Source organism: Solanum tuberosum, unplaced genomic scaffold, assembly GCF_000226075.1.
Source record: "Solanum tuberosum cultivar DM 1-3 516 R44 unplaced genomic scaffold, SolTub_3.0 scf00025, whole genome shotgun sequence".
NCBI classification, from domain to species: Eukaryota; Viridiplantae; Streptophyta; class Magnoliopsida; order Solanales; family Solanaceae; genus Solanum; species Solanum tuberosum.
This window is the reverse complement of record NW_006238951.1, coordinates 1,216,646-1,230,370: the sequence shown is the minus strand read 5'-3', so window position 1 is coordinate 1,230,370 and position 13,725 is coordinate 1,216,646. Positions and strand designations below refer to the sequence as shown.

Below are 13,725 nucleotides of genomic sequence, written 5' to 3'. Positions count from 1 at the left end.
AAGAAATGATCTTACGTAAAAATCTTGGAGAGTGAATCAAATTGCTATTATACCCTTTTTGTGACCACCTTGTGAGAGTGTGAACCTAACTTGGCACCATTTGAGCTTAACCTTTTCTTTGGATAAAACATGAACACATTTGACCTCTTTCCTCCACACCTTAAACCTTCATGAAGCATTGGTCCGTTTGAATAGCCAACTTAGGTTAAAAGCCTAAGTTGGGGGTGTGGTGAAAAATGAGAAGAGTCAAGAAGTTTGTGAAATTCACCCTTGAGGGATTGTGTTGCAAAAATATGGAACCCCTTTATATATAAAAAAAATGGGAGAAAAAGAGAAAAGAGAAAAGCAAAAGAAGAAAAAGATTGAAAAAAGTGTTGCAATGCAATTCGTGCATGGATAAAAAATAGAGGGGTGTCCAATGAGTCATATAAGAATCTTTGTGCTTGAAAGAACTTAGGGTGGATGGTAAGAGTGAAAGAAAAAAAGAAGAAGTGAAATGCAAATCATGCTTCATGAAGGTAGAAGTCACTAAGACAAAATAACCATACTTTTACCCTCAGCCCCGTTATAAGCCTTGAAAGACCTTAGTGATCTTGATTGAGCCGACTGACATGTTGATGGGAAAATACAGACAAGCATATGGGTAGAATCATGCATGTGTTTATCTTTGAGAGTGTGAGAGTTGATCTTGATTCCTTAATTCTTAAATTTTGATGAGCTTTGTGTGGACATGAAATCATTCTTGATGTGAGGGCATTCAAATACTCTTGTTGAACTTGAATTTGCATTTGAAGCAAGCTTTGTGAGCTTGACTTCTATTTGATGATCACTAGTCACAGTTTGAAACTTGTAGTGCACAATTGAACATTGCTTGGGTAGATTAAACCTCATGTGCATTCATGTTGAGTCTCAAGTAGCACTATTTGTAGACATCCCTGTTGGCCTGATTGATCTTAGGTTTTACTTGAGGACAAACAAAAGTTTAAGTTAGGGGTGTTGATGAGTCGGGGATTTCAACTCATTTAAGGCTCAATATTTAAGAAATTAGTGTCCTTAATGCCTATTTTATGCTCACAACTGATGTTAAAAATTTTAATTTGCAGTAATGAAGGCAAAAGAGGAAGACAAGGACATTACGAGGCAAAAATGAGCGAAAAAGCTGAAGATGTTAAAGGAAAGAAAGGTTGGTACTCGCCAAAGCCACTCGACGAATCGACGAGTGGACCTTCAGCTCACCTAAAGCTCTAGCAGGTCAGCCCATGGGTAAAACAAACTTGGTGATCTAATAGGATAAGAATTTCGGCGATTCGCCGAAGTGTTTGGCGATGTCAATTTAGCTTGCCAAAAGTTACAGAAAATAGATGGTGCAAGGCCATGTCAAGAAGGAGAGAAGAAGAGCATTTGGCGCGTCGCTGCTTAGGTCGGCGAGTCTGACTTACTTCACCAAAAGTTACAGAGTAATTGGTGAAAAGACAAGCCGAAAAGGGAGAGAAAGAGGGCACTCGGCGTATCACCGACCAGGTCGGCGAAGTCTGACTTACTTCGCCGAGTGATTCCGATATTGAACTTTTGGGAACGTATAAATGCAATTTTTTTAAAGAAGAAAAGGAGTTCCCACATTGTCTAGTTCTGGGTTTTTGATCTTAAACATTCTAAGACATTGGTTTTACACTTTGAAGTAGATATTTAGGTTTTGTTTGATTTTTAGCTTCAATTTGAGCATTTGGAGACTTGTGGATTGTTGCCCAACCTGATGGAAAACATAGTTGGTAACAATTTCTTGTTCTTTATTATGTTTGGCTAAAACCCCCATTCTTGGGGGTATGATTATGTAGTTCGATGCACTAATTAGCTAATGGGTGTAGTTAATTGCTGATTTTATTGTTGATTTGAAGTGGGTTCAGTTAATAGTTTGTGTTTTATTTGAGTAATTGTAGTTGCAAATGCAATTCAAGCTTAGTACTCTATCCTTGCTTGAGAAAGAAGTGTTAGAGTTAAATTGTTAGTTGATGACTGTAGTGATTGTGTTGTTGCGGATTTAGCTTGAGAAAGTGGGGCTGAATACAATCTTGCAAATCTAGCTTGAAAGAGTAGATATATTAAGGTTATGGGTTGTTCATCTATGTTGTGCTTGTCAAGGTTTGAAAGAACTCACTTGATTCGTGATAGTTGATTGAGAAATGACTATATATTGCACCCAAGACCTAGTCTACCCACTGAGATTCAATGACTTTTAGTAATTAATAATCACCTATTTTGCGAAATTGGCATCCAATTCATCACACTTCCAAGAAACCCTCTTTACTTGTTTACTCCCAGCTTTTTGTAGTTGTTAATTGGTTACCCAAACTCCCCCATTTGACATTAATTGTCAAAACTTCGTAATTTGATTAATTTTTGCGAACATGTCTACATCTACAAACGATTAGAACACCATTTCACTTTGTAATCGAATTCTTTACGTATCACTCCCATTGGGATTGACTTCAACTCTTAGTTAGGTTTATACTTGTTAGCGACCGCCTACACTTAGAATCAGATGAAGTGTAGCTGAGCGTTATCAGTGAACCTTTTTTGTTTTCCGAAGGGCTTCATATTTAGATTTCAGTTTTGTTAGGATGTTGTGGATCTTGTCCCGACTTCCATCATAGTATTTTAGAGGCTTCATAGACAACAGTTTTGAGGAGTCTTTTGCCTATCTTCCCTTGTGATGTTTTGAGACTTGAAGTAAATAGTTTATGTTTAATTATATACTTTCATACTTATATTAAGTTAGTCTTTTATTAAGACCTTTATGAGTTAATGTTGTAATTGAGTTCTTATATTATCAAGTAAGTCTTCCGCTGAGTAATGAGCCAGGTCAAGGGTTCGCTTGGGGACCAACAATGATTTTCGAGTGCCGGCCACGTTCAGGGTGTAGGCTCGGGGCGTGACAAAGAAGAACAATCACATAGTACAGGGCTCGGAACCTACACAAGTGTAGAAGCAAGGAGTGAGTACCAACCAACACAATACTCAACAAGTAACCAAATAAACAAGGCAAACTACCTAGAAAACAAGTACTCCTTTCATCCCAACCGAACCTCCTCAAACTACAACCTACATAGAAATCAGTTCAACCTAACAGTTCTACAATGCACAGTTCACAAGGCTCAATAATCACAGTCCAATAGTCACATTTCAACAATCAACAAGTATTAAGTGTGTCAAATCACAAGTATCAAGTAATTATGCACAAGTACCAAATAGGTCACTCATAGGTATCAAGTAGTTCAATCACAAGTAACAAGTAGATCAATCACAAGTATCAAAATGCATCAAGTCACAATAGTCAACTTTTGTCGGAACCATTTTTCTTCGGCATAATATCACAAGTCGGAACCATTTCCTTTCGTCTTTATATCATATCATTTGCCAGAACCATTTTCCTTTGGCTTTTTATCACACTAGCCGAAATCATTTATCTTCGATTTTATATCATGTCACTTGCCGAAACCATTTCCCTTCGGCATAACATCACATGTCTCGTCACAGTGCACAATAATATCCAATGCAAATAAGCAATTTCACACCATAAAGAAGAGACAACATTTCAAGCGATTACATTAATGCCATCAAAGCATTTCATCAATCGATCAAATAGGGTTCACAACAAGGCAATTCACAAAGCATTAGGATCGACATGTTGCCTTTTCATTAATCCCCTTTTTATTCATTAAGATTAATCAAGTGGAACAATGAACCCGTCACCTCATTCTCATTATTCCCCAGTACACACAATGTAGGGAAATACACGTTTCTACTAGATTACAAAGTTTAAGAGATTACTTGCCTCAATACAATCAAATGGTCAATCTAATACTTCAGTGTTCCCTTTCCGAACAACATCCAAAGCCACACAATCTATTTCATTCAAGTAGCCATAATAAGATAACAGAATTAACAACTCCCAATTCATACATTTTGGAAAAATGGGTCAATCAACTCAAAAATTTAATTTCGAAAATGAGGTTTGAATTCGAAAATCTTTCCTTGGAAACATTATTCAAGGCATTTGGAATTCATTGGTGTAACAGTTCACAATCACCATTTAAGTTAAGAACTCAAGTTCTTGAAAAACCTTGCCATTTGACAATCAAAATCCCAAGTTTTAATGTTAAAATCCATAAATAATCAAAGAAAAATGAAGCCTTAGGGTCATAGAATCCATAAATAGTTATAGAATTATGTTTTTTTTTTTATATTCTAATCTGTTCAATATGTTATTCAAAATTGATTTAAAAATAAATTTATAAAAATATCATTCAATTGTAAGAATTATATAATACATAACAATATCATAATCATATGATATTTCTTAATTATATTTAATTTAATCTAACAATTAAATTTTTTATATCCTTGTTATTCTAATAAGAGGACAATATGGATAGAGTGAGAGTATTTATGCTTTTGCATAATTTAATAAATAAATTAAATAATGCTAAAAATTATTAATGTCAACTCTAGACATTTTAACCAAAAAAAAAAAAAAACTCTAAACACTGAATTAAGCACATATTATTGATTTATTTACATAAATATTCTACTATCACAGATCAATATGCTAAATATTAACATTCTCTCAAATAAATTCTACTATATCATTATATAATAAGTTAAACTTTAAATTTTTCACTAAATCAATATTTACAATTATATTTATCAACTAACCGTGCAAGCGCGATAATACATATATTAGTTTAGTTTATGTATAACAGGGGAAATTAAAAATAATAAATTTCTAGGTGTGGCAGGGCAAATTGAAATCTTTCGTGGGTTTGACCCGCAACTACCCCACCCTGCCCCGTTCATAAATCCTGAATTTCAAAAATTTTGAACCGAATCATTGTTTCAAATGGACGCTCTCTCATCGCACTTGACGGCGCCGGCCCGATCCCGGAGTTCACAATCTCCGTCACCCTCACATTCTGCGTCGGCCTCAGCAACCTCGTCGATCCACAAACGCAAGATGGCATCTGATGACCACGCGCCGCCTTTCCCGTCCTCTTTCTCTGACACGCGCGACGGCGCTCTTACCTCCAACGATGACTTAGAGAGTATCAGCGCCCGCGGAGGCGGTGCTGATTCCGACTCCGAAGATGACTCCGAAGAGGTCGGTGATGATGACGAAGAAGATTATGATGCTTCTTCCATGCGCAATTTCACTGCCTCGCGGTTGGAGACTAGCGTGGCTATGGTACCCTCAGGGAGGAATACTAAGCTTAAGAGTGATAATTCAGTAAAAAATGAGTCTTCCGAGATAGCGAAAGAAGCTGGCACTGGTTGTTCCGGTAATGTTGCGCCACCTACTGCCACTGGTTCTGTTTCAGGGGCGGTAGTGAAGGATGAGAGTATGAAGAATATTTTTACTGACAATTTACAGACTAGTGGTGCTTATACAGCAAGGGAAGAGAGCTTAAAGAGGGAGGTAATAGTTTTCAGCTATGACAAACTTTTTTCCAATGGATAATATTTGTTATGGTGGAAAATGTTTTCTGAAAAATGTGTTAATAAGTAAAATAGTTTTCAAACACGGGTAAATGATCCTCTAAATGAATAATTTTCCATGGAAAATTGAAGTATATGAGTATCTTTAAGTAGCTTCTGTGTCCTGTTTGTTGAATTCTGAAATGATTCCTGCCACTTTCTGTAGGATATATTGAGCAGATAGAATGCAAAGGATGCATTCTGTTTGAGATAATGTGAATAGCTCTTGAAGACTGTTTGTTATGAATAAGAAACTAGAAACTAAATTTAGGCGTCAAAACTTTTGGAAGTCTCCAATGGGATTTGTATGTGTACCCCTCTTTAGACGTTCAAAGGTTTATGACCAATTGCGGTTTTAAGAATGTCGTTTCCCCTTCCTATAACTTCCCTAATTGAATTGACATCCTTTTATTTTCCACACCTAGTGTCTTTGAAGTAATGTAGCTTCGTATTTCCTTGGTGTTAACTTTTTTTTTTCTTCATATTTTGATAATGTAAGATATTTCCTTGGTATTACCTTGTTGGTCTTCCAGTTCGGCTGAGAGGGAGAGGTTCAGTCACATACTGTAAATCATGAATTTTTTCCTCTCTTGCTCTAACATTATACTTAAGTGGCTACTACCTCTGATGGTTGTTTCTAAAATTATGCACTTGTATTTTGTTCAACTTTTTGTAATTTTTTGGTTCCATTACATGTATCTTTTTCTTCTTGGCGTACACGAGTGATATCCTTGTCTATTTGGTCCCACTAGGACTTTGACATTTCAAGTCAAGATAGGTACTAGCCCACCTTCAACTTTCTGCTTCAACTAACTTGAGATGTCAAAGAACCCAATATTCCTTGGTTTGCTGTAAAACTGGAGAAAATTAACTTGTTGAAAAGGAAAAAAACAGAAAAGAGAAGTAAAGCGATGGAAGAAGGAAAAAAGAATTAATTTTGCATTGAGTAGTGAGTAATGTAAATGAGTAAATTCAAACATTCTTTTAGCAAAGAGAACAAACTATAAAGAAAAAGGTCAAGTGGGTTATACTAAATTGGAAACAATGCAATATGTTCAATTCCTGTGACAAGAAAAATAAATTATAAAAAAAGATAGCTTATTAGGGACTACATAAACAAAAGGTGATATTACTATCATGGAGATGGTGGTGTTGAGAAAGAAGCCACGTGATTTAAAAAGATGTCAATTTCTAGCATGGAATAAAATGATTAGATCTCTCTAACCAACTCTAGGTGATGTACTAAAGCAAATTGTTCTATCATGGTGGTAAATGTTAGAGTAATGGACCTTGGACCTAACTCAATACCAAAATTTAATTTAGGATGGGAGGATTGCCCAAGACCATGTGAGGGGACTGTTGAAGAGTCCCACACTGGATGAAAAAGGGATGGGTGGTCTCATTATATGGTCTTGGGCAATTCTCCCATCTTGAGCTAATTTTTGGTGTTTAGTTAGGTCTGTTCATTTCTCTACAAGGTATCATAGCAGGATCCATCTCCATTGTTATTTCCCGATGTTTGGTGCCTATATTAAATTGCTCACACTCCAGATGTCCAGCCTTGGGCGTCAGGTGGGGTGTTGGAGTGTCCCTTATCGGATGAAAAAGGGATGGGTGGTCTCTTTATATGGCCTTGGACAATCCTCCCTTCTTGAACTAGTTTTTAAGGTTGAGTTAGATCCAAGATCCATTTTTTTATGCCTTTATGGTAAGAATTGGATTGAGAGAGATATTCTATTCTGTTCTCTTTTCTTTTAGGGACTTTTTGTTTTTGCATAAGTTGAGGTTATTTATAGGATTGACTTTCCAAATTTTTGCAACTAAAAGTCTGAACCTGTAAGGGTTTTACAGATTGTCAGTACATTCAAATCTTTATTTGTAGACTTGTTTCCATTCATTTACTATCAAAGTAACTTTTAACATTTTGCAGGAGGAATCAGGAAGACTCAAGTTTGTATGTGTTTCAAACGATGGTGTTGATGAGCATATGATTTGGTATCAATATTTATCTTGCGTTGTTACACGTAGTGTTTACACATGCGATCTATCCTGGCAACGAATAATTGCTATATGTTCTTTGCAGGTTAGTAGGATTGAAGAATATATTTGCAAGGCAACTACCAAACATGCCTAAGGAATATATTGTTCGTCTTGTGATGGACAGGTGTGGATCTTGAAATGTTCTTTTAGTATTTATATCATTTTATTTCTCTTGACATGGCTAAGGTTGTATTTTGAAAATAACGGTATATGTGAATACTCAATTTTCTCTTCATCTCATTCGGACACATCTTCTCTTTGTTTCCCGGTCCTCTAGTGAGTTATAAATAGAGTTTGAAAGGGTTAAATTTTTGATGATTTCATCATCTATGATTGAGTTGCAAAAACTTCTGGATAAGTATCCTACATATGAATCGAATTCTTTCTAGTTGCTCTGGAACAATTAAGAGATTCTTTAGAAGAAATACGAGTTCTTTCTGGTTAAAGAATCTCTTTCTAGTTGCTCTAGAACAATTAGGAGATTCTCTAGAAGAAATACAGGGTTCTGCTTTTGGAGGCAACATGCTTGGTCCTGCTTATGGGGTCAAATATACGTTAGAATTAAAATATGAGCATTCCGCCAGCTTTTGGCTGCTTTCACTTTCAACTCGATTCACCGCCTACGTGCCCTTTACGCCCAGTCATTCCGAAGAACACTTGCCCCCTATCTTATTGCGGCTGCTGGCACAGAGTTAGCCGGGGCTTCTTCCTCGAGTCCTGTCATGATCGTGCACTCGATGATCAAGCTACTGCTACGGGAAGATGGAGAGAGCAGGAGGACTGAAGGAGTTGGAGGAAAGGGAAAAAGAGAGGGAGTTAGCGACATAAGCAATAGCTCAAGACATCACTTGGAGGGAAAAATCGTCGAAGTTGTGGTTGAAAGAGGAGAATCAAATATTTAATCTTCTCATAAGGTAACAATTGCAAATTAGAGCATGAACTTTATAGAGTCAATGGAGGTGAATGCAATGATTTTAAGGCTGAGGAGGTAAAAGGAGCGATTGCGTATTTTATGAACATTTGTGTAGGGAGGAGATGAGTTGGAAACCTAAGATGGGAGAGGGCGTTAAATCAAATAGGAGAGGAAAAGAGGGAGTGTTGAGGGCTATTGGGGAAGAGGAGGTGTAAGAGGCAATGAAGAGTTGTGCAGTAGACATGGCCCTCAGACCAAATGTAGTCATGCTGGCGTTTCTCCAAAAATGGTAGATCATAATTAAGAGTGTCGCGATGGAAGCCATAATTATATTTCAAAAAGCTGGAGAGTATGAACAAACATTAATCATAATTCATTACCATTGTGCTGAAAAGGTAGGGAGCAACGAGCATCAAGAAATATAGGCCTATTAGTGTGGACAGGAGCATTTATAAGATAATTTTCGTGGTGCTCTCCAACAAACTAAAAAGGTGTTGAACGATACAATGTCTACCTCTTAGAACACACTTGTGGAATGGATCTTATGGAAAACGGAGTGGTCAACTCTAGAAGGAAGAAGGGAAGCTGGAGGTTCTATGTGAATTGGACATAGAGAAGGGCTACGACCATGGGAAGTGGGTATTCCTGGATTCATCATGTGAAGTAGTGTTTTATCTTTAGATTCTTGTTGGTGTAATTATGAGTCCCTATTTGCATAGAGGATTGGATTTCTTTTGTTGAGAACCATATCATGGTGTAGGTTCTCTTTTGGTATATGACTTGTATACAGGGTTTCCCTCAATTTTTGATAAAATTAATTACCTTATTAAAAAAAGAAGAAGATGGATTTTGAGAGAAGTGAAGGAAATGGATCAAATTTTGTATCAACGGATGAAGATTCTTGATCCCGCTGAATGGAACTCCAGTGAATTTTTCAATAGCTCTAGTGGCTTGCAACAGGGAGAACCGTTATCTCTATGTTATTCATTTTGGTTATGGAAGCTGAGAGCGAAATGATGGAATGAGATGTGTCAGTATGGTACTGGAGGGGTTTAACTGTCTCATGGGCAAAGCAACGTTAGGGTTGCATCTTCTATAGTTGATGACACATTGCTGTTCTGTGATGCAGATGTGTCTCAATTGACATTCATTAGACACATTCTTATATGTTTTGAAGTGGTGTCAAAACTTTAGATCAATCTCAGGAAATGCAAAATCATACTAATAGGCAAGGCAAAAAACAGTGAATATTCAGCACAAGTACCAAATTGTAAGGTAGGAGCCCTATTTACTGTCTACCTTGGCTTGTTGTTGGGTGCCTCGATCACAGTGTTTTAGAGAGCGTGAAGCGACAAAACCCCGCTTCACTTGAAGTGCGGTGTAGTGCTCACTTCATCAAAGTGAAGTGCAATTTTTAGAAGACAAATAAATTTGCTCAAAGACAATGTATATAAGCAAATGTTCAATTTAAAAACTAAAAAGTACATAGCACAAAATTCCCTGGGACAAGCAAAATAAAAAAATGTAAATAGATCAACATCCTATTCTTCTACAAGATCGTCAAAATATCTAATTCTTCATTGTGTCATCATCATCTTCATCAGTTAGGTATAGACTACTATCTCCTTCTTTTCCCCTCTAATGTGAACTTAAACTTGAATTTCTCCCTCCTAAACCATAAATGACCTCCTATTTGATTCTTAAAGATATGCTCTTTTGTCCATGAAAGTGTCATATCATGTTTAAGATCATGTCTTCTGTGCATGATAGTTGGTTCTACCCTGGAAAAGTCTGCTTCTTTTGGTCTGCTGGCCATGTATTGGCCATCCTTGTTGCAAGAACACGTGAAAGAGGAAGAAATCTCGTATCTTATGTATGTGCTACATACATACAAGGTTTGATGAAAACGTGAATCACTAATACTTGTATCTTCTGTATATGCTACATATGTAGGAGATTTAGTGAAGACGTGAATCACTTGCGACATCACTCCAAGGTTGCACATCATTGTGGAGTAGAGTTTGGAACCTATTTGGTATTAAGTGGTAGTGCTGGCATGGTGAGATTTTAATTTAAGTTTTGCAATTGGAAGGAAGAGGAGGAGTAGAGGTTGGAGTCGCTCCTTTGATAATCATATGGAAAATGTGGAGAGAAAGGAATTATGGAGTTTCACCAAATAACCTTTTTATATTAAGAATTCAAGGATATTCTGTCAGAGTCGGGAGTAAAGTTAAGTATGTCGAAAACTTCTTTGGGCATATCAGAGTGTCATCTTGTGTTTTGGGTATATAATTTTAGAGTACTAGTGAGTCCTGGTTATTGTAGATGATTACTACTCTTTAGTCTTTATAGATAATAATATTTCTGTCTAGGCTCTTTTCTGTTTGTATGCCATTTCTACTTAGGGGTCATTGACCTGCATTCATTAAGTATTTTCTTTATTACCAAAAAAAGAAAAAGAAAGAGAAACAAAAACATGGTGACCTTCTACGGCTTTTCTTGATGGCTAATAGCTTCTGATCTGTAGTGTTTGTAAATTATTCTTAGTCTCTTTTTCGTTTCTGCTTGTTACAGAAACCATAAGTCTGTAATGGTCATCAGACGCAATCTGGTGGTTGGTGGTATAACATATCGTCCATATACCAGGTAATTGTCTTGTTCTTTTTATTATTCTACTCATACAGCAGGAGGTTGGAGTCATTGTCTGATTCTTATCATCCAACAGAATGTGCTTTTGCTGATTGTAAAAAACTAAAAATGGTTTTCCACTTTTCTACTTAAAGTTAGTAATTAAATACTGAACTTCTTTTCATCCAATCATTAGTGTTTTCATGTTCTCTCCCTTCAGGAAGTGGATTCATATTCATCAATATGCAGTTTATTTTACTCCCAGTTGCATTTATAACTACTTTTTAGATGACTGACCAGTACTTTTCTTTTGATAAGTGATGACTTGGCAATCCTTACTGGACAGTTGCATAAAGTGGGCTTAAGTCCATTAAATCTTATTGGATTCAATGCTTAATATGAATTCAAGTTAATCATGCAGCTAATACCTCTAAATCCCCGTGTACCAATATACTGTCTTTATGTGACTACGCACGGGAGTTGAGGGTGGAGTTCAAGAAGATAACAGGGCCCGAGAGTTGAGTTAAATGTGATTTTTAATTAGTTTAAACTGTGAAAATAAAAGAAAGAATTATTGGATTGTGTATTCTACATTATTACATTGAGCCCTATTTATAGCTACTACATTACAATCCTTTTTTCAGTGGACAATATATACAATCTTAATTACTATTCTAATTCTAGCACTCCTCAAATTGGCGCATACAAGCCATATGTACTGAGTTTGTTACAGATGTAACAAATAGTCAATACGAGGATCAGTGAGAGACTTGGTGAAAATATCTGCGAGTTGATCACTTGACTTCACAAGTTTCGCAACAAGATCTCCTGAAAGTATCTTTTCTCTAAAAGTGACGGTCAATCTCAATATGATTGGTCCTCTCATGAAATATCAGATTTGATGCGATATGAAGGACCTCTTGTTATTACACAGAAGTTCCATGACTGATTTCTCCATATTTTTATTTTTTTTGAGAAAGGTAACATTACTTCTATATATCCACAGGTATACTACATCAAAGTATAGTCCCCCTCCCAAAAGTTTTACTTACATCATTCCTAGGATCTTCTAGTTACAACCAGTCAATAATATTAAACACATTTTCAGCATCTCCTATCACTACTTGCTTACACCAAAAATAATAAAGCCCTAGGCAATTAGTCTTTATCTTCTGGATATTGTTCTGTTTTCCTTCAAAGCATCTTTGATTCCTTTCCTTCCAAATTGTCCACCAAATCCAAGCTGGGACAATCCTCCATCTCTTCTCATTTTTTCTTGCATTTCCATCCCACTTTCCCTCCTAGTGTATTGGCTAGGTCTTCAATATTTATCACTGTGTTGACTGGATAGATGAAACTCTTGCTCCAGTTTATGTGCAGACCTGAAACAGCCTCAAAAATATTGAAAATGACCCTCAAAATCAGCATCTGCTCCTCTACTGCATCACAAAAAACTAGAGTGTCATCTGCATATTGTAGATGAGTAATCTCTAGATTATTTCTTGTATTATTTCCCACTTGGTATCCTCTGATCCGGCCCTTTACTTTTGCTGTCTGAAATAGGTTGTTTAGTCCTTCCATGGCCAAGATAAAGAGAAAAAGGGATAAGGGGTCCCCTTGTCTCAGACCCTGTATGACGAGAAGAAGCCACATGGGCTTCTATTGATCAGAATAGAGAATTTCACTGAGCTTATGCACTGTCTAATCCATTTTAGCCATTTTGTTCCGAATCCCATCCTTTGTAACAGATTCATCAAAAAGTTCCAATTCAAATGATCATATGCCTTCTGGATATCCAGTTTACATAGGATCCCTGGTTTCTTGTCTCTCTCTCTGGAGTCTACACTTTCATTGGCTATCAATACTGCATCCATGATGTGCCTATTCTTGATGAAAGCCATTTGTTGTCTGTCCACTAGCTTATGTATCACTTTTTTCAGTCTTTCGGCCAAAAGTTTTGCAATTATCTTGTACACTCCTCCTACTAGACTTATTGGTCTGAAGTCATTTAGTTCCACAGCCCCCGTCTTCTTGGGTATCAAGGTCACAAAAGTAGCATTTATACTCTTCTCAAATACCCCTTCCTCATGGAAGTTTTGAACTGCTGCCACCACTTCTTTTTTGATGACTTCCCAACACTGGCTAAAGAAAGCCATGGAGAAACCATCTGGGCCAGGGGCCTTGTCCCCGGCACATGCTCTGATGCCTTCTAGGATTTCCTGTGCTTCAAAAGGGGCCATCAGTTGGTTATTGTCATCCTCATCAATCGTAGGGCATCCTATCATTTCTAAGTCTGGTCTCCAGTCCTCAGTTTCAGCATATAACTTCTCATAGTATTCTGTGATCTCCTTTTGTATCTCAGCAGGCTCAGTCAATAGCTCATCTCTGACTTTAATCTTATCAATAGTGTTGACTCTTCTATGTGCATTTGCTGTTTTGTGGAAGAAGCTTGTATTCCTATCCCCCTGTTTAAGCCATACTGCCCTAGATCTCTGTCTCCATGTTGTTTCCTCTTTTTTAGCCATCTCCTCAAACTCAACAGTAAGAGCCAATTTGGAAGCTATCTCCTCTTCCTCCAAAATTCTCTGGTCCTGTATCATTTCAAATTCTGCTAA

General features: G+C 36.9%; 1 protein-coding gene across 2 annotated transcripts in view; it reads left to right on the top strand.

The window, feature by feature from the left end:
- Positions 1-4,796: 4,796 nt before the first annotated feature.
- LOC102584794 (histone acetyltransferase GCN5) overlaps positions 4,797-13,725 on the top strand; it is a 32,325-nt gene continuing 23,396 nt past the window's right edge. For both annotated transcript variants that reach the window (XR_001472714.1, XM_006341268.2), the window contains exons 1-4: positions 4,797-5,470; positions 7,460-7,524; positions 7,613-7,693; positions 11,057-11,128. Coding sequence is in view for 1 of the 2 variants with exons in the window: in XM_006341268.2 (XP_006341330.1) it covers positions 4,898-5,470; positions 7,460-7,524; positions 7,613-7,693; positions 11,057-11,128 (791 nt within the window). In the remaining variant the exon portion in view is untranslated. The remainder of the gene's footprint in view (positions 5,471-7,459; positions 7,525-7,612; positions 7,694-11,056; positions 11,129-13,725) is intronic.